Consider the following 27,345-nt stretch of genomic DNA (forward strand, 5'->3'; position numbering starts at 1 on the left):
CCAATGAATATTAATACAGTCTGTGTCTCAAACACTATCTTACAGTCCTACATCCTGTCTGTTAGCTGGTTTGATTGTAAATGCTAACCAGGGAGGCCTGATTAACACTTGACTGGGACAAAATCAGGGAAGTCCCAGGTAGGGGTAGGAATTGGCAGTGGTGATTCAGCAGATGGAATCTTCCTGCTGCCATAGCACTGAGCCACGCCTCCCTTCCCCCCAGCATCTTGGTATTATGGGTCATTGCACTGCAGGAAGTGTTGTCTTTCAGATGCAATATAAAACCAAGGTCCTGACTGCCTGTGGTCATTAAAGATACTATGGCACCTTTCAGTAAGAGAACAGATGTTAATATTGATGTCTTGGCTCAATTCCAACTCAAGTAATTACATTCTTCCTATCTGAAAAGTTCTTTCCCAGTTAGAATTGGATACAGTATTTTCACTTCCTGTGAAGCTCAGTGGATTCATTGAGAGAATTCTGTAAGTCTATCAGATATTAACTATTAGCTAGTTAATGTGGCTAACATTAGTGGAAGTGGGATCTGTTGCAAATGCGCTCCTTCATGGGAGCTGCAATGGTGGGAAATAACACAACAAAAGATACCTTACCTTCTTCCGGTGGTCCAACAACATTAGGTATGCCCAGTGAACAACTAAACCACAGCAGGTTACATTGCCTACTCCAGAATAACTTCAGCCCTGAGAAAGCTGAGTCAAACTGCTCTCGTAGGGCGGTCTACAGCCTACTCTGTTGACATTGTCTAATTGTCATTATCTGGAGATGTCATTTTTTCTTTGAGTGATTCTTGATTAGACCACTAATTAGGGCATTCTCTGTCACAGACCGAACCTGTCCTAACAGTTCTAATGTGACCTTCTGGTTTTTTACTGTAATGTCTGAAAAGTTGCTACATGACAATTTTAGAATTTCTGTTTTTATGCCTTTCAATCATTTGCTGTGTTTGCTGAAGTTTGAAAAGGTAACAAAAGGCTACATTATTTTGTATTTATCTGGATGAAATTCTTGTTGCTCTGTATCATTGAACAAATAGTTATGCTCTCTCGAGACAAATAATGTAATAAGAAAATTCTTCTCAAAAGTTTATCAGTCTCTCATGCATCTTGTGTTACTATCTCTGAGCTATAATATTGGATGTTATTACTGTACCAGTTTAATATCGATGGAATGGTTGTACAACCATTATTTCTTTCTGTTCTTTGACACTGATGTAAATATTTGTCCCCTGTTCCCTGTAACTCCTTAGAACTTCTCATATCCGGCTGTGGTCAACCTTATTTTTACCCCGGGATATCTGGAAGGATCACCAGCACAATATTTCAACAGAGGTCAGTTATTTGGGTGCCCAACTTGAGACATCGTGAAGGGACCTGATTCTCAGACACCCAGAGCTCAGCATTTTCTGAAAATAAGGCCCCTTTAGGATGTGTCGAGTTGGAATTCTGAAAATGGAGGCACCCAAAATCACTACTCGCTTATGAAAATTTGGGCCACAGTACAGTGTACCACCCCTTTAAGTGGGAGCTGTGTGTGTCTTCTTGGTTCACACTAGTGGAGAGGAAGCAGGATGTGCTGCAAGAGAGTAGAGAGCTGACCATTCTCATTCTCTCTCTCTCACACACACACATACACACACACACACACACACACACACACACACACACACACACAGAGTCGCTGACAAATGATGTCATGTATTGGTTACCCACAACTCTTTCAGGTTTGAAGTTAAAATCCACTTAATTTCAAAGAAATATTGATACCCATTTAGTATGGTTGCCATAAAAAGTAAATGTAATCAGAGAGTGTCATCGTTTAGATTGCTTATGACCCCTGGGGTGTGCTTGGTTATGTCCAAAGGGCATTTAGAAGCACAAATGTCGTTTTAACTATTGCCTTGTAAAACATACATTAAATTGTGTTGGCATAATGATTTCTTTCATTAGTTTCTCTGCATCTCTCATTGTGATCTGCGGAATTGTTCTGGCTGGTGGCTAAAAAGGGCACAGAATATTGGGCCTTGTAAGCTGGCAGAAGTCCATAATAAACTGTGTAACGAGTTAAAAGGTGTTAAATGATTCTCAGTAGACACTCTCTTCGCTGACAGGATCTTTTGGCAGATGATTTGAAGGGTGACTCTGGAAGAACAAATCATTAAACTGATATAAGTCCATCTAGTCAATTGGTATCTCTATAAAACATTCACTTAGGTGCACGCAGTCCCTAAAATGATATTCATTTAAGCCTTTGTTGGTGGTGGTGATGGTTGTTCAAGAATATATACATTGCTCTCCATTTGTATACAGCTCACTCCGTTTATTTTTTTTAATCAAGGGCCAAGTCCTGGGCCTTGTCTACACTTAAAAGTTTTACCAATGTAGCCATGTGTCACCAGATTTGCCCCTTACTTTGGGGTATGCTCATTTATTAGGGTTACTCTTCCGGGGGAGGGGATTCTGTAATACTGTCAATGTACTGCTTGTGTCACTTGTGTTTTTAAATGGAGCTCTTCCTCTCCCGGCTGCAAGTTCCCTCCCAATGGAGCTATCCTGCAGGACCTAGGTTCCCGAGGGCTGGGTTCTTCCAGCCCCAGAATCAAACGACTGCGCGCACACACACACACACACACACACACACACACATTAACAGAGCATGCCTCAGCAGGCTGGTTGAGCAGCACTTCCAAGCTGCCACCCTCATATGCCCCAGGTTCAGCACGTCCTTATCCCCACTTTTATGTTACAATTGTTCTGGGAGTAACCCACTTGATGAGCAAACCCCACAGGATTTTTTGGGCGCTGCAGGGATCTTTAGCTTAGGTATGAGGAGCGTTGCTGCAGAGAGAGAAGCAACCAGCTTAATCACGAAAGTTAGTTATTGCCAGGTAATAACCATATAAGGGGAGTCCAACGAAACAGTGATAATATTAAATCTAACTTAAATGTGATTACAAAAGTCAGATTTAGAAAACTATCACTGATCACACAAGTCAGGGTCAGAGAGAGAAAGAGAGTTGGGTTCTCACCCCACTCCGTGAAGCTTGAATCGATCCGGGTTCCCAGGTGGTGGTGGTGATAGCTGAGGGTCCGGAGTGCTGGAGACAGGCAGAGCCCCCAGCATGATCAGTCAGGAGAAGATTAAGTCCAATGGAACTGATGCAGATTTTGGATCCAGGCATCAGAGCACTTACTTGAGCGTGGGTAGGGGGTTTTGTAGGGAAAGAACAATGATTCAAGGGAGAACGCTAGATTTATTTGTGGGTAAACTGATCAAGGGAGTATACCAAAGTTGTTTTGTTCAGGCTAAACAATAGGAACTGATCATTCCTGGCTACGAGCAGTGCTCCTTACAGGGAGCTCACAATGCAATTCGGCAGCTTCAGTATTTTGGATACCAATAAAGGATTTATTACTAGAATTGGTCTGATAACTACTGAGCTGGGTGTGTGCAGGCATGGGTTCATTAACAGCTGGAGCAGAGATCCCCCATCATGCAGTGCTTCCCTGCTTTTCTGGTCCCAGAGTTCCATGCAGTTCTTGCCTTGGAATCTCTGTTCTCCATTCTGTATGCTAATGAGGATGCCTCCCTGTCGCATCTCCTATGCAAATGAGGCTAGGGGAGTTTCCTTAATCCTGTCACGCTTGTCTGGAGGGGTTTAGGTGCGTCTCCCACGGCCTTTTCATTGCTCTTCGTAAGTCTTTCTTCTGATCAGCTTTGGTTCAAGCAGAGGTTGGGGGTGGGGAAGGTCTTTCGTGAGTCAGACAAGCTGGGTACTGCATCCTGGTTTCCCAAGAACACAGAGCTGATAGGTAACACATATCAATTAGGGGTCTGATTTTTTTTTTTTAACCAAGAAATCTATACCAGTAAAAGCCCCAGTGCAGTTTTACTGGTATAACTGTGCTCGTACTAGTATAGCTTCGACTGGTGAGAGGAACCAATTTAAGCTATACTAGTATAATCACTTGTATACCTATATAACTTCATCCACACTAGTTGGTCTTGCCAGCTTAACTATACTGGTATTACTATACCAGCAAAACCTTCCCATTGTAGGCAAGGCCCGACTCTTTTTATTCATGCAAGGAGTTCCATGGATTCAGTGGGACTACATGCAGGTGTAAGATTAGCAGAATCTGTCCTATGTGTTTGTTCAGTCTAGGAGAGGTAATGATGGTACATTAGAGGTTCATTTGTTCATCTTATGCACAGTGAAGCAGGTCTATATAGAATTCTTAGATTTAGGACAATGTGTGGGAAGGTTTAATAATTTACAGCATCAGTAACTTTAAAAAAAAAATCCTATCCATGCAGATAAAAAGCCTTCAGAAGAGGAGGTGGGTTACCGTGAAGTTTCCCTTTTAAGGAATGAACATAGTTGTGGCCTGTTGTATTTCAATAAAGGCAAGTTCTGCATTATAGACATTGAGCCTTCAACAGCAAAATTCTCACCTAAGTCCCATTTTTGAAAGAGACATAGGCACTTAGGAGCCAAAGTCTCCTTGACTTTCAGTGGAATTGAATTCAATTGTTTGAGACTGTCAGTTGATTTCAGTGGCAGTTAAGTGTCTAAGCAGCTTAAGCACCTAAATCCCCTTGAAATAAATTGAATTCAGCAGGATAGGTGCTTTTCGAAATCCTAGTGGGTGCCTATCTGTATCTGTACCTGTAGGCCTCTAAATACCTTTGATAATCTGGTTTAAGGCCCTTTTGAAAATTTTACTCCAAGTCCTGTATAGGACCCAATCTTGCTCCATTGAAATCAATGGGAGTTTGACTATTGACTTTACTGCAGCAGAATCTGGCCCCTGTTGTGTCCAACAAGTAGAAGCTTCATGTAAGGTTATGCACAACCCATCTGCACTGGGTAGCAGAACATCTCAAGTCCTGTGTGCACCCTTTCCCTTATTTTCAAGTGTAGAGGGTGAATAAAAGAGGCAGGGCGAGGGCAGAGGATAGCCATTCTGAGGAGGCAGGGACTTCAGAAGGATATTCAGCCTGCTGCTAAAACTAATTCCTGCTTCCCACCACACTCACTAATGCAGAATTGGGTTCTGTGGCATTGTCTGGTCTTCATGTCTTTTTTTTTTTTACCTTATGCCAATACTCCCAGTACTTCACACCTGTACTATGTAGGGGCAACCCATAAGGTTATTTCTGAGCACTTTTGTCATCATCAGTAATGGAGAAATGTGACAAGTATCAGAGGGGTAGCCGTGTTAGTCTGGATCTGTAAAAAGTGACAAAGAGTCCTGTAGCACCTTACAGACTAACAGACGTATTGGAGCATAAGCTTTTGTAGGTGAATACCCACTTTGTCAGATGCATGGAGAAATGTAAATTTTTTTTAGAAATTCTTTCAAACAGTCAATTTCCTGGAAGTTGGAAGAGGGGGGGGAGTAATCTAAGTGACTTAAACTTCCGACTGGCTGACAGGGGATGGATCACTCGAAATTTCCCTGTTCTGTTCACTCCCTCTGAAGCATCTGGCACTGGCCACTGTCAGAAGACAGGATACTGGACTAGATGGACCATTGGTCTGACCCACTATGGCCATTCTTATGTTCTAACTCTGCTGTTCAAGAAATCCATTATATAGTGGAATAAACAACATTATGCCTAAAAATTACAATTTTCAGCAACATTTACACTGAATAGCAGCCACACTGAAAGGCAGTTATAAACAATGAGATTCAGTGATGACCTTTATCAACTGCAGTGACAGCTATTAATCAGACTGCAAATGCTCATCAGCTCGCTGGACAGAATTCATTAGAGACAAAGATTGCTGTGTTACTTTTGTCTTTGATTGAGGTACGTCCCATTAAAATGAATAGTCTTTTACCGGAACAAATCACACATTTCAAAACAAAAGCCTGGGATTCTTATTCGCTGATTCGTTTGCTGACTAAGATAACATGACTAGAAGACTAGCTAAACCTTATTGTGTTTTGCCTGGAATACAGTGCGGTTCAATTTGTTCTTCCTTTAAGCAAACCAATTTTCTGTTCATTAAATCGGACCGTTTATCAATGGCCTGTTTTGAATATAACAGCAAGATATAGAGCCTTGACAAATGAATGCTGGTTTTCTTTTTAAAATGTGTTTTAGTAGTGCTAGAAACACATAGAAGAAATTAACACAAGATTTTAAGCTTGTTGAACTTTTAGGGAAAAAAGTTTTTCATCACTTACTTCCAACTATGGAATAGCATTTACAGAGTAACTGTGAAGATTTACAGTTCATTAAAGCATTTTGTTTTCATTAGGGTAAGTGTAACCAGGGAAAAAAGAAGTAATACAAGTTTAGTAGAGATTTCATTAGAGGGAGCAATATAACTCTTGTCAGTTTGTGTTATGGTCTGAGAAATAAGTACTAATTATTAAGTATCAAAGGGGTAGCCGTGTTAGTCTGGATCTATAAAAGCAACAAAGAAGTGGGTATTCACCCACGAAAGCTCATGCTCCAATACGTCTGTTAGTCTATAAGGTGCCACAGGACTCTTTGTTACTAATTATTAATAAACCTACAGACCCATTTGATTAATAATATACTTCACCTATGTGTTCAAGGGGATTGAGGTTCTGGAACAGCCTTCCAAGGGGAGCAGTGGGGGCAAAACACCTAACTGGCTTCAAGACTGAGCTTGATAAGTTTTTGGAGGGGATGGTCTGATGAGACTGCCTACAATGGCATGTAGCCGATCTGCGACTGCTAGCAGCAAATATCTCCAGTGGCCAGTGATGGGACACTAGATGCAGGGCCGGCGCAACCCATTAGGCGACCTAGGCAGTCACCTAGAGTGCTACAATTTGAGGGGCGGGACCTTCCGCTGCTTCTGTGGGGGGGTGGCATTTCAGGGCGGGACCTTCCGCTGCCTAGGGCGGCAGAAAAGCTGGCGGCGCTCCTGACTAGATGGGGAGGGCTCTGAGTTCCTACAGAGAATTCTTTCCCAGGTGTCTGACTGGTGGGACTTGCCCACATGCTCAGGGTCTAACTGATTGCCTTATTTGAGGTTGTAAAGGAATTTTCTCCTGCTCAGATTGACAGAGACCCTGCGGGTTTTTTGCTTCCTCTGCAGCATGGGGCACCGGTCACTTGCAGATTTAAACTAATGTAAATGGTGAATTCTCTGTAACTTGAAGTCTTTAAACCATGATTTGAGGACTTCAGTAACTCAGTTGGATGTTACGGATCTATGCCGGCAGTGGATGGGTGAGGTTCTGTGGCCTGCCATGTGCAGGAGGTCAGACTAAATGATCATGATGGTCCCATCTGGCCTTAAAGTCTCTGAGTCAAGCTTCCAGTTGGGGGTCAAGCTTTAATAACCAATTTATTTAATTAGAAAATATCCTAATATTTTGAATGGTGTATCTGACCACACTTAAAGTTGGCCTGTTGTATTGAATATAATATATAATTGGAAGATCTCGCATGTTGCTTACGTAACACGTTGGCTAATATCTGTGTGACTAAATACCCAATCTGTCTGAAGAGTTACCACTGTTTCCCAAATGCCTGGGACAATGAAACGTGGGACTGTTTTTTGTTCTTTTTAAATAATTATCAGGAATTTGGGAAGAATGGCACTGTTAAATTTTCATTTATTATCAGTTGTATCCCTTAGAAGACGCTGAGGCCTGGGGTGCATACACATAGCTGCCATTGATTCCATACAAGGAAGACTTTGGCACATCTGTCTTTCCTAGATTCCACTATAGCACCTATCACCTTGTATCTAAAGGGCAAGTGCAAGTCCCAGTGAAGTCAGTGGATGGAATCCCATGGATTTAAGGGTAACCCTACGAGCTGCAAATGCCTATTACTTAGGCATTTACCAATATGGAAAAGCTATCAATGTTAGGCTATTGGTACCCCCCTTTTATTTCACCCCAAACAAGAAAAATACATTTCAAGCATGTACTACAGAGATTTGTAGAAATTACCCTTGACAATACAAAATGAGTAAACTAAGGCAATGTAAAGCAAAGCATACAAGTCTATAAATAAGATGTCACAGCCCTAGTTTATCTTTTGTGAATCTTGCACCTTTTAAATTCTTTTTATTATGGTATTGATGATGAAAATAGCTGGGGTACATGTTTGTTCTGTAGGCTGCTGTTGTGGATTCATGCACTGATAAGAGATGAATTTTTTTTTCTACTTTATTATCATAAGACTTCTTATCTTCTACACTATGCCAATTAAATTGCAATGGTATTTTATTCAAAGGGAGGTGATGGGTTGCAGGCAGATATAGAAATATGCTAAGCAACGTTACTTGTACTACACCTCTACCTCGATATAACACTGTCCTCGGGAGCCAAAAAATCTTACCGCGTTATAGGTGAAACCGCGTTATATCGAACTTGCTTTGATCCACCGGAGTGCACAGCCCCGCCTCCCTGGAGCACTGCTTTACCGCGTTATATCCGAATTCGTGTTATATCGGGTCGCGTTATATCGGGGTAGAGGTGTATTAATGTTGTACACTTAAACAATACCTTCTATCCAGAACAGAGGTGCATAGACCAGATGGCTTTTGGATTCAGATTCGATTTAGGTTAGAATTTGAGGCCAGAATAAGGCTAGAGTTTAGATTCAGATTTGGATTTGACAGTCTTGGAATCTTGTGAGCTGTTCTCATAAGACTTTGCCCCAAGCTGGTAGAATTCTCATGAGATTACCTGATCACACTGGGCTGAAATCTCTTAAATGCGGCTGCATCCAAAACAAAAAGAGGCTCCACTTGGCCCAGGCTAGGGTTTAAATTAGTGAAAGGAGGTGAGAGAACAATCAGCTCCCTTCCTCCCCAAGCTAGGCAATGAGTGGCTAGAAACTCTGAAGGGGAGGGGCACCCTGCATCCCCTCAGCATGTATTCTCCTCCCCATTCAACTGGGATTGTCCCAGTCACTGCTGGCTCGATCAATTTTCCCACCTGTTAAGGCAGGTGTGTGGCATTTTAATACAGGAAATGAATAATTTATTCCCTAATTGGAACTGGAAGGGGGAATTTAGGCAGCTAGAATTTAATAGCTCAAGTTCTTAATTCAGCTAGGTCTGAAAAGTGCCTTGGGATCTTTTAATGACAAAGTGGTCAGGATCTCAGTTTTAGGTTTTATTTGAAAGATGCTGTCTCCAGCCAGCGGCGGCTCCAGGCACCAGCGCTCCAAGCGCGTGCCTGGGGCGGCAAGCCACAAGGGGCGCCCGGCCGGTCCCTGCGAGGGCGGCAGTCAGGCAGCCTTCAGTGACATGCCTGTGGGAGGTCCCCCGGTCCCGCGGATTCGGCGGCAATTCAGTGGCAGGTACGCTGAAGCTGCGGGAGCGGCGGACCTCCCGCAGGCATGCCGCCGAATTCGCGGGACCGGGGACCTCCCTCAGGCACGCCGCCGAAGGCAGCCTGCCTGCCGTGCTTGGGGCGGCAAAAAAGCTAGAGCCGCCCCTGTCTCCAGCAGCATGCTCTACTGGAATGCAAGGACATTACTGACTCTAGAGAAGAGATCCACCTTCAAACACCCCTTTGTGCAGTACCATGATTTTCCCTGGTGTTCGCCCATCAAAGTACTGATCAAGCCCAACCCTCATCTAAAGGGCCCTCACAAACCTCACCACCTTTCCTGTCATGGCTTTGTCCTGGCTTTCTATAAGATAAACATATAGTGCTCTTCCTCTTGCTCTGTGCATGTGTATGTGTATATCATTAAAAAATCTGAACGAAAACACTCCCTTGCACACACTTCTCCCGGGGAGAGAGGATGAGAGAACAGAAACATCACAGATGTTAGTACTGTTACTTAATGCACTTCTGGAAAGAACTCAGCGACAACAGTCATGAGCAGGTTTTTAGAACCTATACAGAATAGATTAGAATAAGTGTGGTATAAGAACAATAAATAGAATAGAAAACAGCAGGTTTTTTGGCACAAATCCATAGTAGTTCTATGTAAATAAGCAACTTCATTTGCTAAAATCTGTCCAATTTCCTTAATGTTCTTTTTTCTTTTCCTGCAGATAAAGAATTCATTTATAGAAACCAGAATGGCACTGTGATCCTGCAGAATGTTGAAACAAACAATTCAATGGTATTAATAGAAAACAAAAAAATCGTAAGTATCTTCTTTAATAAGCAGGATAATTTCACAGTTTTCTTGCATTCAGGTCAATAAAGTAGAAAATGACACTTCATTTTCAACTTCATGTATTGCCAAGCAGAATACTATGGACTAAGCAACTACAGATAATGTGAAATGGAATCTGTGCTTTCTTTGTTAAGCCAGAAGCTCAGTTTCCTTCTGTGTGCAGAAAACTCTCTACTACGGGTATTTGAAGCAAGCCTTGCATATCATATGTCATTGAAAGAGACAGGGCTGCTTCAGCATTTCTGCCGCCCCAAGCAAAAAAAAAAAAAAAAAAAAAAAGCCGCGATTGGCGGCGGCGGTTCAGCGGCAGGTCCTTCGCTCCTAGAGGGAGTGAGGGACCTGCCGCCCCTGAATTGCCGCAGGTGCCGCCCCTCTCCCTTGTTAAGCTGGTGCCTGGAGCCGGCCCTGGAAAGAGAAATACCTTAGGCTTTTACACAGTTACTTTACAGAACATTGCAATTATGTATTTATAATTTGCTTTACACTGCTAGGACTTATTCTCTCACCCTCCCTCCCCCCCAACACACACACAGCACAAATATTTCTTCAAACACTTGGGAGATGCCGATTTCGTTTGCACAAAGTTTGAACTGTAATGAAATTATAAAAAGAAATTTTGTTTAAAACATCTGGAGCAATGTAATGGGGTTACTGCATGTCGGGTTACGGGGAAAAATTGAATGGGTTATTGGAATAAGGTGTTAGTAAGGGGTTCCTGTAGTAAGTTGAGAGAACCGATTGACGCGTAAGACAGAATTGTATCTATGCAGAAGATAATGAAAAAGTTTTGTAACATTAAATCATATACCAAATGAACACAGCGTGATGACGAAGCTAACATGTTAAATACCAGAATATTACCAACATTTGCTGTAAAAATGAATAGATCACGTTTGTAAAAACCAATTGCCTGACATAAAAAGTACTCTTGTAGTTACAGTAGTAATGAAAGATGAACCCCGTTCTCTTTCTAAAATTAATGCTCATGCATTTGAGCTGAAGACATTCTGGATGAGAAGCTAATACTGCAAATTAATATCATACACTACTCCATTATAGACAAGAGATCCCTATCACTTTGGACAACGTGTTCAGCCTATCTCATCTCTACAGTGCACTCTGGTTCAGATCATTCCCACATAATTGTATCCATCAAGGGGACACTAGAGGCATTTAAACACCTCAGTCAGGAACATGATATAAATACCTATCTAGACTGAGGTGAAAAGTGCAGAAGACCTCAAAACCCAATACTGTATTGGAGGGAGCAGAGCTGGATATCAGTGGTATATTGCCTCCTTCTCTGATGCTGTGAAAGCCCTTCTGGAGATATAAACCTGAAAGGATTAACTCTTCTAGTCATTCATCCCCTCCTGCTGAGTTTTTGAGGCCAGGCAAGGATGAGGGGAGACAGCAGCAATGCTCTAGATGAAGTTGTCTTGGAAGGCAGAAAGCAAGGTGGCTTGGGGGATATTGCTGAGGGTCTGATTCTCTGTTCAGATGCCCGAGTCCTCTGCTAATGCACTCAGATATGTAGAATTTCTCCCTTTTGCTGCACCCGAATGCCTTCAGAAAAGACTATGTAGCAGAAAGCAGAAAAGGACGTAGGGGTTACAGTGGACAAGAACCTGGATATGCGTCAACAGCGTGCCCTTGTTGCCAAGAAGGCTAATGGCATTTTGGGCTGTATAAGTAGGGGCATTGCCAGCAGATCGAGGGACATGATCATTCCTCTGTATTCAACATTGGTGAAACCTCATCTGGAGTACTTTGTCCAGTTTTGGGCCCCACACTACAAGAAGGATGTGGAAAAATTGGAAAGAGTCCAGCGGAGGGCAACAAAAATGATTAGGGAGCTGGAGCACATGACTTATGAGGAGAGGCTGAGGGAACTGGGATTGTTTAGTCTGCAGAAGAGAAGAATGAGGGGGGATTTGATAGATGCTTTCAACTACCTGAAGGAGGGTTCCAAAGAGGATGGATCTAGACTGGTCTCAGTGGTCCCAGATGACAGAACAAGGAATAATGGTCTCAAGTTGCAGTGGGAAGAGGTTTAGATTGGATATTAGGAAAAACTTTTGCAGTAGGAGGGTGGTGAAGCACTGGAATGGGTTACCTAGGGAGGTTGTGGAATCTCCTTCCTTGGAGGTTTTTAAGATCAGGCTTGACAAAGCCCTGGCTGGGATGATTTAGTTGGGGATTGATCCTGCTTTGGACTAGATGACCTCCTGAGGTCCCTTCCAACCCTGATATTCTATGATTCTGTGAAAGCCTGCTGCCTCAAAGTGAAGTGTTTACTACCTAATGTTGCCCCCCTATATTGGAGGGATTGGGCCTTCTCTTAGCCATATGTGCTATCCTCCCAATCCTAAGCCATTTTGCTCTAAGTTGCACTGATTGGAAACATCCATCAAGAGGCCATTTTGCCAGCCAACAATCACATTCCCGTATGCAGGGGAATCCCCCCGTGGCTGGTAGAGCTGCTTTCTTGCCTGCTTTGCAGGGCTGGAATGGTGCAAAGCACTGTCAAAGAATCCACTGTCCTTTGACCGCAAACTTTTGTTCCTCTAAGTTTTGGTGCAGTCAAAGGTTCTTCTCCTTCCAAGATCCCAGAAATATGTCTGGTTGCAAAAACAGATAATTATGTTAAACTTACCTTAGCTTTGTTCTAACAGCTGTTAAAAAGAGCTCTGGAAATTATGGACTGAAAAAAAAAACCCCACAAGAAAGCCTTGTTCAGAAATCTGTTTGGCTTCAAGAAAATACTAAAACCATGGTTTTCATATTTTCAGCTTGCAAGGAAGCCCATAGTCATCCAGCTATTTCTTTGTTTAGTAGTTCAGCTCTATAATACAGCAAATATTTCATGCTTTCCTCCTAGGAAACCCCCATGTTTTTTTTCCGTATTCATTTCCCACTAGCCTCAAAGGCCACATGCTGAGGTGCCTCTGTTCCCTGGCAATGACTGTTGAATGGAAGTTTCTCCAGAACCTGTGGGTTGTGCCTTTCGGGTCAGGGCGGAGCACTGTCACACAGTGTATGCTCCCTCTAATATGGCCTAAGAGCCCCATCAGCCCATGAACAGACTGAGGCTCATTGTCATTCATTCTCAGCGTGACAGCACCACGTGCTGGATCTAGACCAGCAGGCTGTCTCTGTTGAATACTTTCTGCCAACTGTATGTAATAATTGTTCCTATAACTGCTCTATGCTGTTTTTCCCCACAGAGAGCATCAGCTGTGCTCTGTATAGAGGAATTGACTAGATTCCTTTAATAGCTGACTTTTCTTAGCTGAATTCATGAGTTTTATTTTCTATGGCTTCAAATAGCCTTTCACTGTCTGCTCTGTATTCCATTGGTTCTTAGTTTTTGGCCATACCATAAAAGAAAGATAGTCTCCAGACTAGCCCTCCTTCCAACTCCCCAGGCCCCTACTACTTTGTTTTCCCCCCAAAAAATATTTAATTCTGCAGATTTCCAACGTGGGTTCTCCAGCCCAATTGATGGCAGTCCACGGACCTGGTATGAGAACCCCTGCTCTACCTTATTCAGATGTTACAATAATACTATGACTTACAATAACTCTTGATGATACGGTATGCAGGACCTCACACAATATTCTGAATATGTCCTCCTTTGTTTGGCACTAGAAGATCTTCCTCTCTGTTACATTGGGACCGTGTCTCTAAACACTGCAAAGCTGTATTCACTTTCTCTTTACTGCTCCTCGTGCTGGAGATTTTAGATGTGTTCTTTGGGGAAGACCCTTTTCTCATGCACTGTTTTATCATATAGCCACTGAAGGAACAACTCATTTTTGGTTGTTTTTTCTTTGTCTCACTACCTTAAACTGTATGGTATAAGCATCGTATCTGCCTATGCTTCTATACTGCCTAGTTTGTCATGGATTTTATTATCCATCTTGTTTACATTGATTTATTCCTTCAATCCCATCCACCCACTTCTTTCATCCTAGTCTTGTGTCAGAGAAACTTTCATTGTCTTGGCACAGATTCCTTCCTTCGCATTATTAATATATCAGCAAACAAAATCTGTCTTTGTGCTGCCTGGCACACTCCTACAGGCACCCCTCCAGTCTAAACCGCTTTCACTGCCCTCTGCCTTTGGATAGCTCGTCTGATTCTTAATGCACTCATGCAACTCGAACCCGCTCGCTGACCTTGTGAAGGACTCTTTTGTGTGATACCGTCTGCTTGCACTATGTCCAAGAGCCTACTTCATTGTGTTTCTTGGTAATCTCTCAAAAAATTCCGTCCAATTTGTTATGTGGAAGAAAAGGATTTAAAAGCAAGAGGATGAAAGGCATATTAGAGTGACCTCTCTTTGGCCTTGGCAGTGTTGGAGCTGGCACTGCATATTAAAACACAGAGGAAAGGGGAAGGGACATCTGCACTAGACAAATTAGAAGCAGAGGAGGGAAGAGACATCGCCAGACTAGTATCAGGAGTTGCTGTATATTAATGGTAATGCTAGGGCTAATTTTAGGCTCAGCCCTCAGAAAAGGCTGACGCATAAACTACATCACCCCAGAACCAATCTTGGGAGACATGGTGACTCAGAGATCCCTGTGAGGGACAATCCCGACCCTGATTCTGCCTTGCTCTCACTAGGGGTGGGTGGCGGTAGTGCTTTATGGTTGGCCTGTCCCAGCAGTGATTTACTATTCCCCCACCCCTATTTGGTGGCTCAAATACCTCAGCCAATGACTGGGGAGAATTGGGTGGAACCAAGGCTTCTCCCATGTCCCATTGCTTCTCATTCACTTCCTGCCCTTCAGCTACAGGAAGAAGTAAACCAATAAGTAGGCCTGTTTACTCCTATGCTGTCAGGCCCGAGATAGTCTGCATAGGCATGCAAGGGGGGTGCTTACTCCATGGGGCAGGCACATAGCTGAAGTCACAATGTAGCTTTTATGCAGCACCAACAGTGTGCTGGGCATGTCCCAGGTATAGAAGATCGCAGGGGTTACTGCCTCAGGAGCTTACACACTAAGGAGAAGACAACAACACAGGCTCAGCCACTGAGGGAAAGAGAAGAACGGAGTCCTCTCCAATTTTTACTATCCTGTGTTTTCTGTCCCCATCCTGACATTCATTCGCACCAAGTTCCCACCTCATCAGCTTTTTGCATAGGACTACACCTATGTGGCACTGTAGATGGACATTAGTGTGAGGGAAGGACATGAGCAGGGGAGAAAAACACGTGAGTGAGACATGGTGCTGAGTCTCCACAGGGTGTGCAAGTGTAAGGGGACATGCACAGCTGTGTATGATCTGTTCACCTTTTTATCAAGACAAAGTAGGATTTACAAGTGTCTTCTAAAAAAATGAAGTCAGACAATACTTCCCTCCCTCCCCCCATGATGAGCATGAAAATAGTTTGACATATGAGGCTTTAGAACTAAAAAATCACTTGTATTTTAACATCTGATTATTTTTTTAGGTCTCCTTAAAGGCCATTCGCTATGAAGTGTCACCTGATCGGGAGTATGCGCTTTATGCATTTGACGTTGAACCAGTAAGTACATTGATTTCATTGGCAATATACAATTAATCACTTTTCCCACTTTGATTCTGATACAATATTTAACTTCATTCATCATTATAAAACAAAGAAAGAAAGAAAAGCCCCTCACTGCCATAAAATATATTCTCCAGGTGTGTGTCACTGCCATCTAATAGAGGGGAAAGGTATAAATAACACCATGGGGTAACACTGTCAATGCCAGAGTTTTATAAGGTTTGGGAGGGAGATTGTAAGGATATGTCTTTGCTACAAGGATTTCTGTTCCCCTGTAGTGTAATTCTTTTCCATGACTCCTTCCTCAAGTCATCCCATACATTTCTTCCTAGGAGCAAAAAGCAACTGTCAGTATCTCCCACAACTGAAATAATACATTCATTATAGTGTCACTGTTCCCAGTGCTGCAGTTAAGGTTGAGCTATCACTTTCATTATAAAGCCCTTTTTTCAGAGATTTATACATAAATCATCCATAAAAATTCACCTCTCGCAGCTACTAAATTTTAGATTAGGGCTATTTTTTTTTCAAGTTAAAAAGAGAAAATTGTAGTTTGGTTACTTTTAAATGATCATTAAATAAGAGGAAATGAGACATTGCCTGGCTGTGGATGTTCCTTTTGGGCTTCCATAATGTTTCGTTTTCCTTTTAAATCTTGTATATATAAAATCTGAAAGTTCTGAGTGATGGGTGTGTAGTCCTATCTGGGGATGCTATAAACCACACAAGTTTTGCTTTCAGAGTTTACAGTAGCACCAGAAACTCACAGTGGAAATCATCCACTCTGCCTGTTGTGGAGGGGTTGTTGGTTTTTCCTGTATAATGACGTAATTACCCAAAGGGCCAGCACATTTCTGCTGCTTTAGTAGAGGTTCTAGTCCCGGTTCTCATTTTGCTTACTCCAATACCTTCACTGGAGTTATTCCTAATCCCCAGTGGGATAAGGAACAGGAGAATCATGCCTGGTGCTGTTAGATGAAGGTCAGGTAAAATTGTGGTGGAATCTTTGAGGGTGATTTTAAAGGCTGCTTGATGTGGGAGGCTGCCTACTGGAAAATGGTCCTTAGTGCATATGTCACCATATGCTACTTTAAAACCCTTCTTAATGTACATTTCCACAGAAGGTTAGCACAGTTCAGAGTGAGCCGTTCCAGACTTGGAAGGCAATACAACTTTCTTAAATTAAAAAAATACTGACACAGTGAAGACTGCCTAATGCTACACTTACCCAAGCAAGCAGAATCTGCCCCTGAGAATCCCCTGACCGTGTCTCTGTTAATTATGACAGACATGGAGGAAAGGAGTGGATTAGATACTGCCAGCAAAAATGCTGGGCCCACATTGTCCGCTTCCGGGGTTAAACAGCACAAAAAAGCTCAGGGGGAGAAAACTCCCAAGATGTGTCTCGGTTTTCTCCAAATTCTTCTGAGAGTGAGGGTGCGGTTTGCATCCCTGCATAAGAAGCAGCAAAGCCAACAGCTTCCCATTTCCCTGAAATCTGCACAGACCTCAGAAGATATACAAGAGGCCAGGATCCTTTTACACAGTAGCTCTGCGACTCTACACCAGTTCAGGGGCCCTTGAGGATCAAACCAGGTTCCCTGTTTTCAGCAGAATTCCTGTTGCAAGGGAGAGGCAAGGTGCGTTCTTTCCACTGGCCCCTCCCCTCTCCACACTTGCAGTCTCAGATCCATGAAGGGTTCTTAATAGGCTCCCAGGCAGGAGTTTTGACAGGGGTGTGGAGGTGGAGAACCTTTCCCAGGGATGGATGGTTGGATGGATGGAGGATTCTGTCCACATGCAGAAGTAAGGAGCACCATCTCTTCATGGTTTGCGCTCCCTCCTGATGCCTCATGCCATCAGAAAAGAAAAATGGTAGGTTTAAGGATGAAGAGTCACTCTTTGCAAAGATATCAGAATGTTTCACACTTGTGATTTTACAGCCATTTGTATGTAATCTGTATCTCTGCTTTTACTGCCATGGTCCCTGTTTACAAACCTGGACACTTAAGTTAGGATGCTCCTTTCTAAATCTGAAAGTTCAAATGAGTTTTTAGGCATCACAAGCAGTTATTTGGGCATCTGGTACCACTGAGACCAGTCTAGATCCATCCTCTTTGGAACCCCCTTTCAGGTAGTTGAAAGCAGCTATCAAATCCGCCCTCATTCTTCTCTTCTGCAGACTAAACAATCCCAGTTCCCTCAGCCTCTCCTCATAAGTCATGTGCTCCAGCACCCTAATCATTTTTGTTGCCCTCTGCTGGATTCTTTCCAATTTTTCCACATCCTTCTTGTAGTGTGGGGCCCAAAACTGGACACAGTACTCCAGATGAGACCTCACCAATGCTGAATAGAGGGGAATGATCACATCCCTCGATCTGACAATACTCCTACTTATACAGCCCAAAATGCCATTAGCCTTCTTGACAACAAGGGTACACTGTTGACTCATATCCACCTTCTCGTGCACTGTAACCCATAGGTCCTTTTCTGCAGAACTTCTACCTAGCCACTCAGTCCCTAGTCTGTAGCAGTGCACGGGATTCTTCCTTCCTAAGTGCAGGACTCTGCACTTGTCCTTGTTGAACCTCATCAGATTTGTTTTGGCCCAATCCTCTAATTTGTCTAGGTCCCTCTGTATCCTATCCCTACCCTCCAGCGTATCTACCACCCCTCCCAGTTTAGTGTCATCTGCAAGATTGCTGAGGGTGCAATCCACACCATCCTCCAGATCACTAATGAAGATATTGACCAAAACCGGCCCCAGGACCGACCGTTGGGGCACTCTGCTTGATACCGGCTGCCAATTAGACATGGAGCCATTGATCACTACCCGTTGAGCCCATGATCTAGCCAGCTTTCTATCCACCTTACAGTCCATTCATCCAGCCCGTACTTCTTTAGCTTGCTGGCAAGAATACTGACGGAGACCATATCAAAAGCTTTGCTAAAGTCAAGGAATAACACGTTCACTGCTTTCCCCTCATCCACAAAGCCAGTTATCTCATCATAGAAAGCAATTAGGTTAGTCAGGCACGACTTGCCCTTGGTGAATCCATGCTGACTGTTCCTGATCACTTTCCTCTCCTCAAAGTGCTTCAAAATTGATTCCTTGAGGACCTGCTCCATGATTTTTCCAGGGATTGAGGTGAGGCTGACTGGCCTGTAGTTCCCCGGATCCTCCTCCTTCTCTTTTTTAAAGATGGGCACTACATTAGCCTTTTTCCAGTCATCCGGGACCTCCCCCGATCGCCATGAGTTTTCAAAGATAATGGCCAATGGCTCTGCAATAACATCCGCCAACTCCTTTAGCACCCTCGGATGCAGCGCATCTGGCCCCATGGACGTGTGCTCGTCCTGTTTTTCTAAATAGTCCTGAACCACTTCTTTCTCCACAGAGGGCTGGTCACCTCCTCCCCATACTGTGTTGCCCAGTTCAGTAGTCTGGGAGCTGACCTTGTTTGTGAAGACAGAGACAAAAAAAGCATTGAGTTTATGCAAAAAAGGTTTACACTTTTCTCATTCTGTAAAAAAAATAAAAAAAAAAATTAAAAAATTCTTGCAACTTTAACAATGCTAGAGTCAAAATGGCTGGGATTTAGAAGTTAAGAGTTTGACATGGAAAAGGTCACCATTGTGCATGTTTTATTCTAGACGAGATTGGTTTTGCATTGACTGGCTTACGGGAAGACTTGGCAGAATTTGATTTTTATTTGTTGATAATTTCAACAGATCATATCTATGTGTATTTGTAAGCATTTTTTTTAAATTTTTTATTGATTTAAGTTTTCTCCATTGCAGGAAGGTAGGAATGTCACAGACTGGGGATGGGTGGGAGTAAGTGTCAGACAATAATTATTGAATGACCACAGATGTTGAGATTCAAAAAGATAAAAGCTTTATAACTGTTAAAACACAAATTGTCAACATCACGTCAAAATATACAAAGTAAATATCCTTAAATGAAACTAAGAAGTTCTCAAGCAGCACGTATCTTATTTTGCCTATCTCTAAATTTTAATTATTATTCATGGAAATATTTTTTCATCGGTTTGTTTGTGTGCAGTGTAATCTATGTTTATCGACATTTACAGACAAAAATCTAATCCTAATTGCAAAATCGTGCTGAGCATGCTCAGTAGATTTTATTCTGCTTGCTCAGTAAGTGCTCAGCTAAGGAAATGTACGCAGCTAAGTTAACTTTATAATTAGGGTCATCACCTGGGATCTGACTGAATCAAGGTGCACAGAGCAGAACCTTGACCTCATCCCCTGCACTCCATCTGAGGTTGTAAATGAGCAGGGATAAAGCCAGGGCAGTAGTAGACCTTGTGAGATGCACAGAGGCTGAGTTAAAGGTACACTGCACCAGATCCTCAACCCTGGTTAAGTCCTCTTGGTACTGATCCAGTTTAAAGCTGCCTCAATCGGGCAGCCTGTATTGTATTGTAATATGGGGCAGAGTTATGTCACTAATTGCCTGACTCTTGAGCACCTAACCTTGCAACCTCAGTGCAGCTTTTTGTATAGGATAGAGGCAGGGCCGGTGCAAGGAAGTTTCGCGCCCTAGGCGAAACTTCGACCTTGCGCCCCCTCCCCAGCCCTGCGGCAGCTCCCCGCCCACCCCCCGCCGCCCTGAGGCGCCCCCCCCGTGGCAGCTCCCCCCCCCCCCGGGGAGCCGTGCAGCAGCTCCCCACCCCAGCTCACTTCTGCTCCGCCTCCTCCACGAGCACGCCGCCCCTGCTCTAATTCTCCTCCCCTCACAGGCTTGTGGCGCCAAACAGCTGATTATGTCACTAATTGCCTGACTCTTGAGCACCTAACCTTGCAACCTCAGTGCAGCTTTTTGTATAGGATAGAGGCAGGGCCGGTGCAAGGAAGTTTCGCGCCCTAGGCGAAACTTCCACCTTGCGCCCCCTCCCCAGCCCTGCGGCAGCTCCCCGCCCACCCCCCGCCGCCCTGAGGCGCCCCCCCCCGTGGCAGCTCCCCCCCCCCCCGGGGAGCCGTGCAGCAACTCCCCACCCCAGCTCACTTCTGCTCCGCCTCCTCCCCGAGCACGCCGCCCCTGCTCTAATTCTCCTCCCCTCACAGGCTTGTGGCGCCAAACAGCTGATTGGCCCCGCAAGCCTGGGAGGCGGGAGAAGTGGAGCGGCGACTGCGCGCTCGGGGAGGAATGCTGTAAAAAAAAATTGGGGGCACCGCTTTTTGGCGCCCCCAAATCTTGGCGCCTTAGGCAACCGCCTAGTTCGCCTTAATGGTAGCACCGGCCCTGGATAGAGGTAATATATTTGCTAGAGATGGGAGGAGCAGGTGGTGTTTGTATCCTGGATTAAATTTAGATTAGAGTTTGGTTGTCTTAGCACCAAAATTTAAAAACACCACCATTTGAAACTTTGGCATTATTTCAGCTAGGAAAGCCCCTTTGCGTTTGGTTCTGACCTGGAACTAAAACAGTAGGATGTCAGTTGGGTGATCAGATACAAAGGCCGTAGCCCCCTGGAATTCAACGGAGTTTGGATAGAAGGGGATATACTCACTAGCATGCTGGCTTTTCTTTGGGATTCCTCTTTCTTAAAATGTGCCTGGATTCTAGCCAAAAAGTTCAGTGCCTCCGAAATGCATAGGCATAGGATGTTTGTGCCATAGCACTTTGATGTTAAATACATCAAATCTCAAGGCCAGCTCAGCAGATTTATGCTCTGGCAGGAGGCCATACTTGGATCATGGGTGTCAGGAAAGGGCAGTCTTCTTCACCATTTCTTTCTGCATGTTGTCCGCCCCCACTTGCCAGCTGTACTCCTGGAACACGCTCCTGAAGAGCTGACACTGCAGTCTATTGAACTGACCCTGCTCCATTCAGGTTGGGCATGTGCCACTCATGCAAGTTATAATGATTTGAACTTCTGCAACGCCTGTCGTCAGAGAATCTCAAAGGGTCCTGCTGGGTTATGATTTCCACTCAAACTGCATGCCCAGCATGTTTATGGATAATATAGCTTTTAGTGACTGAATTTTAAAATATCCTGGCAAACAGACAGCTTTTCTGTATTCTGTCCCATATCCATAGCTTTTTGGATATAAAGAATAATAATTAAAAAAAATAAACTATAGTCTTGTGCAAGTTCTTCTGGTAATCTGAATAACCAGTGGAGTCTGTATAATTGGTAATAAAAGAACTAGAGGAAAGTAAATGAGGAGAAAAGTGGTTTTGCTGAGTGACACAATGAGATATTAAATAGAGAATACTTAATTGCTTTTGTTATGAATGGCTATTATTGTAATGTGGCAGCAAGGGGGAAAAAAATTGCCCAGATCCTTTTTAAAGCTATTTGTTCTTCATTTCCAATTTAGCAGTCCATTACTGTGTGTGAGCTAGTTAAGAACAATAATATCCAGGGAATCCAAGCTGATTAATATGGACCAAACTACTAGAGTTTTCTGCACAACAATTAGGACTTAGGGACTTTTATGGCTGGTACAACAGACACTATTATCTATTTTGCAGCTAAAGCAGTTCATTTTATATTGCTGAAAACTATAAAGAATTAATCATTGTTATAATTAGAGCTGGTCCAACTGTTGAGAATAGTTTATTTGGTGAATTCAGCCTTTTGTTCTGTTTTCAAGTTGTCATAGAGCCCAGGATCATTTACAAAGTTTTTGTTTGTGTGTTTAATTTAGCATTGCATGACAAAAAGTTTGTGAACAAATGCCAGCTCCTACAGGCTACTCACAAACTGTTGCGCTTAGTCAATTCCAAACAGTAAATAACTATGTAAATAGCTTTACTGGTCACATGGTATTCCTTCTGTGGAGCCATGACTGACCAAAGCACTTAAGCACATGCTGAACTTCAAGCACAAGCAGACTTCAGCATGTGCTTTGCTCATTCTGGGCCTAGATGATTTAATTTTATAAACTACTTCTATGTCCACCCAGAAAAAAAAAACTAGGCCGTTTTGCTATTCAATGAATTTTGTTTCTTGATTAAATAAATCTCAGCTTCGGGTCTAGAACTTGTGAAAAATTGTGTCAACAAAACCGCACTCACATGAATATTTTCCAGGCCTAGATTTGTGCTTTTGACTCCAATCACACACTTATCCTACTTTAAATAAACATTTAAAAATTAATTGTTGCCTTCAAAGCACTAATGTTTATGGAAGGATGGATCCTCCTGTCGCATTGGTGGATGTGTGTTCAGCTAGTGCTGACTTGAGTTCTGGGTGTGTTTGTTTTTATGGCTTCTCACATGGGAAGCGAGTCCAATCTGGGATTTGAAAATGGGGTTGCATGTCTTGCAAATGTAGTCGTCGTTGGGGAGTGGGTTTAAGGCGTTGGCCTTACAAAATGCTTTCTTCTCCTGCAGACACCTCACACATCCCTCCTCAAAAGCATCTGGGTCTGTCCAGTGCAACAAGTTCCCAGGTTCTAATTTCTATCTTTCATGCTTTTCATGGTCTTCAAGGTGTCTTTATATCTGAGGATGGGTTGACCCTTAGTCTGGGTTCCTGTGCTCACTTGGCTGTAGAGCACCTCTTTCAGTATATGGGAGTTCTCCATGCGGACCCCATGTCTGACCCAGTGAAGCTAAGCCCTGATGAGCACACTCTTGATGCCAGGGATTTGGCACCTCTCAAGGACTCCAGTATGGGGGATCCTGTGCTGCCACTTGGTGTTGCAGGTGGATCTTAGCCAGCGAGGATGGAAGCTCTCCAGCTGTTTGATGTGGCGTCGGTAGAGCATCCGTGTCTCACAGCCATAGAGGAGCGAGCTGAGCACAACAGTGAGGTAGATCTTTATCTTGGTTCTGAGGCAGACTTCATGCTCCCTCCAGGGCCTGGCCTTTGCTAGGCACTGAGTGATCTCATCATCTAACAGGGTGTTGCTGCGAAGTATGCTACCCTCACAGAAGAATTTCCTGACCTATTTAAGGGGTGTGTTGTCATTTTTGACAATGGGTTAGTGGTGCTCGTGATGTTGGTGGCCTGGTGCTGACTGGTGCATGACCTCCATCTTTTTCAGGCTGACTGTGAAACCAAAGCATTTTGAGGCATAGGCAAAGTAGTCCATGATAAATTGATTGTCCTTGAACATGTGTGCAATGAGGACAGAATCATCAGCAAACAGGAGCTCTCTTAATAGCTGTTCGTTAACCTTAGTGTGGGCCTGGAGTCACTGTAGATTGAATAGACACCCATCCAATCGGAACCAGATGTATACACCTCTATCAAAGTCCTGGAATGCAAATAAAAGCATGGCTAAAAAGACAATGACAAAGAGGACTGGAGCCATTATGCATCCTTGTTCAGTGCCATTGGTGATAGAGAAGGCTTCTGATGAGTTACCACACTCCATCACCCTGGCTATCCTGCCATTGTGAAATGAATGGATGATAGCACTCGTCTTCTTTGCACAGCCAAATTTATGAAGGAGTTTCCACAGGCCCTCACAATTCACCATGTCAAAGGCCTTTATCAAGTCAAAAAACACCATGTACACGTCCTTGTTCTGTTCACAAAATTATGTCCAGGGTGCCACAGCCAGTAGGAAAGCCACACTGTGATTCTGGATATACCGAGTTCACTAGGTGAGAGACAAGCCTGTTGAGGACAACTCATGCAAGAATCTTCCCCACTGTAGACAGCAGTCAGAGTCCATGATAGTTTTCACAGCTAGATATGCTTTTCTTCCTTTTGTCTAGATGAACTGTGAAAGCATCCTTAAGGGCACTATACCCTGTTCCTATATAGTCTTGAAAAAGCTGGTGAGTTTTCTGACCAGGTGTGCACCTCCACATTTGTACTCTTCAGGTGGAATACCATCGAGGCCTGCAGGCATGCCTGTGGACAGAGGCTTGATGGCTTTAGTATCCTCGTCTAAAGGGGCCATGGACAGCTCCTCCAGGACAGGATGCTGCAGGTGTGAGTTAGTGACTTCATCGGACGTAGTGTCTTGACCATTCAGGAGACTATCAAAGTGCTCTTCCCACGAGAGAGAATATTGTCTTTGTCTGAGAGAAGCTAGTTACCATCTACTGTGAGGACAGGGGCTGTACCATTGGATTTGGTGCCATACACAGCACAGAGACCTTCGTGGAATTCCTTCATGCCATCTTGTCAGCTGCTTCCTGCAGTCCTGCAGCCTTCTCTTCCCATCAGTGGTTCTTCATTAGCCTTAATTGGGTTTGTAGTATATGTTTGGTCTCCTTCATTGCTGATTTATTTTCCAAGAGGTAGGATTTGTGTGTGGTGTGCATGGTCTCCAGTAGCCAGTCTATCTCAAGGTCATTCTTATTGAACCACTCTTGGTGTTTCTGCCTTACAAAGCCAAGAACCTTGGATAATGAATTATATGTGACAACTCTGAACTTCTGCCAGGTTGTCTCAATGGCTGAGGAGCTCTCTGGGACCTCAGCTAACAGTCTCTAGTGTCTGTTCCAACTTTGCTTGTTTGCTGGGGTCATTCATATCAGCCACATTGATCTTCTTTGGTAGTGTGAGGCATCTTCTGGGGCACTTTGGTGAGGAGTGTAGTGACATGATGCTTCTCACAAGCTGATGGTCTGACCAGCATCCGGTACTTCTCAAAGAGCAGGTGATGTACACATCTTTAATGTCTTTAGACCACACAATTACATAGTTCAGCATGTGCCACTGTTTTGACTGGTATACATCCAAGTTGTCTTATATTCGTTGGCACTCGGAGAGAAGAAGTTGGCTGTTGGAGTTTGACCTTCCAATGCTGTGATGGTCTAGCACAATGATCCATGTGTCAGTTGACTCCCACACAAGCAGTAAAGTTTCCAAAGACGATGAGCTTGTCCTGGTGTAGCTCTGGTGAGATCTTCAAAAAATATCTCATTTCTCTCATCTATGAGAGTCATTGTCCATGCGTAAGCACTGATAATGGTGGCATACCATTCTCTGGACAAGTTTTATAAAGTCAATCATTGACTTCCTTGGGGAGCAAGTCAACCTTGTGGGCAATGTCAGACTATACCCTAACCCCAACTATCTCAGCTCATCCTCGGCCTGTAGGAAATGTAGCCTGCTTCCACCTCCTCAAGGTGATTCTCGTCAGCCAGTCTGGTTTCACTGAGGGCAGCAACGTTTATGTTATACCTCTCCAGTGTTTTGGCAAGAAGGGCTGTTCTTCATTCCAGTCTTTGGTCACTGTCGAGAAGAATTCTGACATTCCATGACCCAACCTATGAATCTTTGTTTTTCGTTGACTGCTGAATGGGATGACCAGCCAGGAGCAGTAGCCTGTCAGGTATGGAAAGGGCAGGCAATGTTTAGGGTTCCTTTTCAGTCCCCTTTCCCCAGATTGGGGAGAGCAGCGCTGTGCCTAAAAAGGCCTGCTCTGTCACCTCAGGAGGATACCGGCTCCAGATCTGCCCTGATCTGTGGAGAATGACCATCACCCTGAGGCTGCCAGCGTACAGAGTTGTGACGAAGAGACTGCCAGCTGCATCCTCTGCCTGTCCCCTCACCCCTTCCCCATCACCACAGGACTCTGGTGAGTCGATTAGGTTAAATGAGTTAAATGATTTGAATGAGTTAGCTGAACAACCTGCACTATGAATGGATTTAAGTGAGAAAGGTTTGTGCAGAGCCTTTCCCACTTTCTCGTGCAAGCAGCTGGTGCAGTAGATGCCACAAGCAGCTAACGTGGATGCAGGATTTGTATTCAGAGTTGTCCTTCTCGTAGATGAGCTGCCAACCTGAGTTAAAGAGCCTCAGATGCCCATAAGTGTAATGATTGGCCAGTGACTGCATATCAACAGCGCCGGAACCAGGGTGAGGGAAACAGAGGGGCCACGCCCCTCCCCCCACTTTTAAAAGAGGATGGGCCATCCCCCCCACTTTTTAACAAATGAAATGTGCCCTCCAGATTTCTGCCAGGGTTTGTGACCAGCCACAGCCTTTCAGCCCTGTGCGGGCAGGAAGCTGCTTCCAGCCGCAGGGAGGAGGAGGAGAGAGGCCCGTGGCTTTACAGAGCTCATCCCTTCCCATCTTCCTTCCCCCTGTGGCTGAAAGGCAGCTAACACTTCCGGGTGAGCTCTGCTTAACTCCTGCCCCATTTGTCCTTCTGCTTCCTGTGTTGACCTGGCAACTCCTACCTCTCCTCAGCCCACCCCTCCCTCCTCAGCCGGCCAGGCAGCCCATGGCATAGGGACACCACTGGGCTGTGGTTTGTTCGCAGGGTTCAGCCAGTGTGTGCCCGCACCATGTCCAACCGCCTTGGGCCTGTAGGGGGTGCCGTGCTGCAAGGAAGGGCTGGCGAGCCCCGCTGCCGCCCCCGCTATGTACCAGTGGTGATGGATGTGGGCAGCACGATGCTGCGCTGCCACATCTACAACAAGGCAGTCACAGTCAGAGGCTCCAGCAGGAAGAAGGTGAATGGAGGGAAGAAGGGAGGAGGCTTCTGTGGGTATGGGGCGGAAACTCAGCCCCACTCCCTACTACGTGCTGTGGGAGTCGTCTTCTTCCCCTTCTCCTCCCCCACCCCATTCCGCCCGTGGGCACGGTGTAACCCACGCACCCCCCCATCTGCATCTTGAAGATGGGGCCTTGCCCTCACTCCCTCCCCTAGCCCTGCCATGCATTGGCCAGACCCCGACCCCACCCCTCCATGGA

The 27,345-nt window shown here is 44.4% G+C and overlaps 1 protein-coding gene across 6 annotated transcripts in view; it reads left to right on the forward strand.

Annotated features, from left to right (window-relative positions):
• DPP6 (dipeptidyl peptidase like 6) overlaps positions 1 to 27,345 on the forward strand; it is a 783,790-nt gene that overhangs the window by 543,831 nt on the left and 212,614 nt on the right. For all 6 annotated transcript variants that reach the window (XM_042859184.2, XM_042859187.2, XM_065582727.1 and 3 more), the window contains 2 exons: positions 10,034 to 10,128; positions 15,626 to 15,700. In XM_042859184.2, coding sequence (XP_042715118.1) covers positions 10,034 to 10,128; positions 15,626 to 15,700 — 170 coding nt within the window. The remainder of the gene's footprint in view (positions 1 to 10,033; positions 10,129 to 15,625; positions 15,701 to 27,345) is intronic.

The sequence above is a fragment of the Chrysemys picta genome, chromosome 2 (assembly GCF_011386835.1).
Source record: "Chrysemys picta bellii isolate R12L10 chromosome 2, ASM1138683v2, whole genome shotgun sequence".
Lineage (NCBI taxonomy): Eukaryota > Metazoa > Chordata > Testudines > Emydidae > Chrysemys > Chrysemys picta.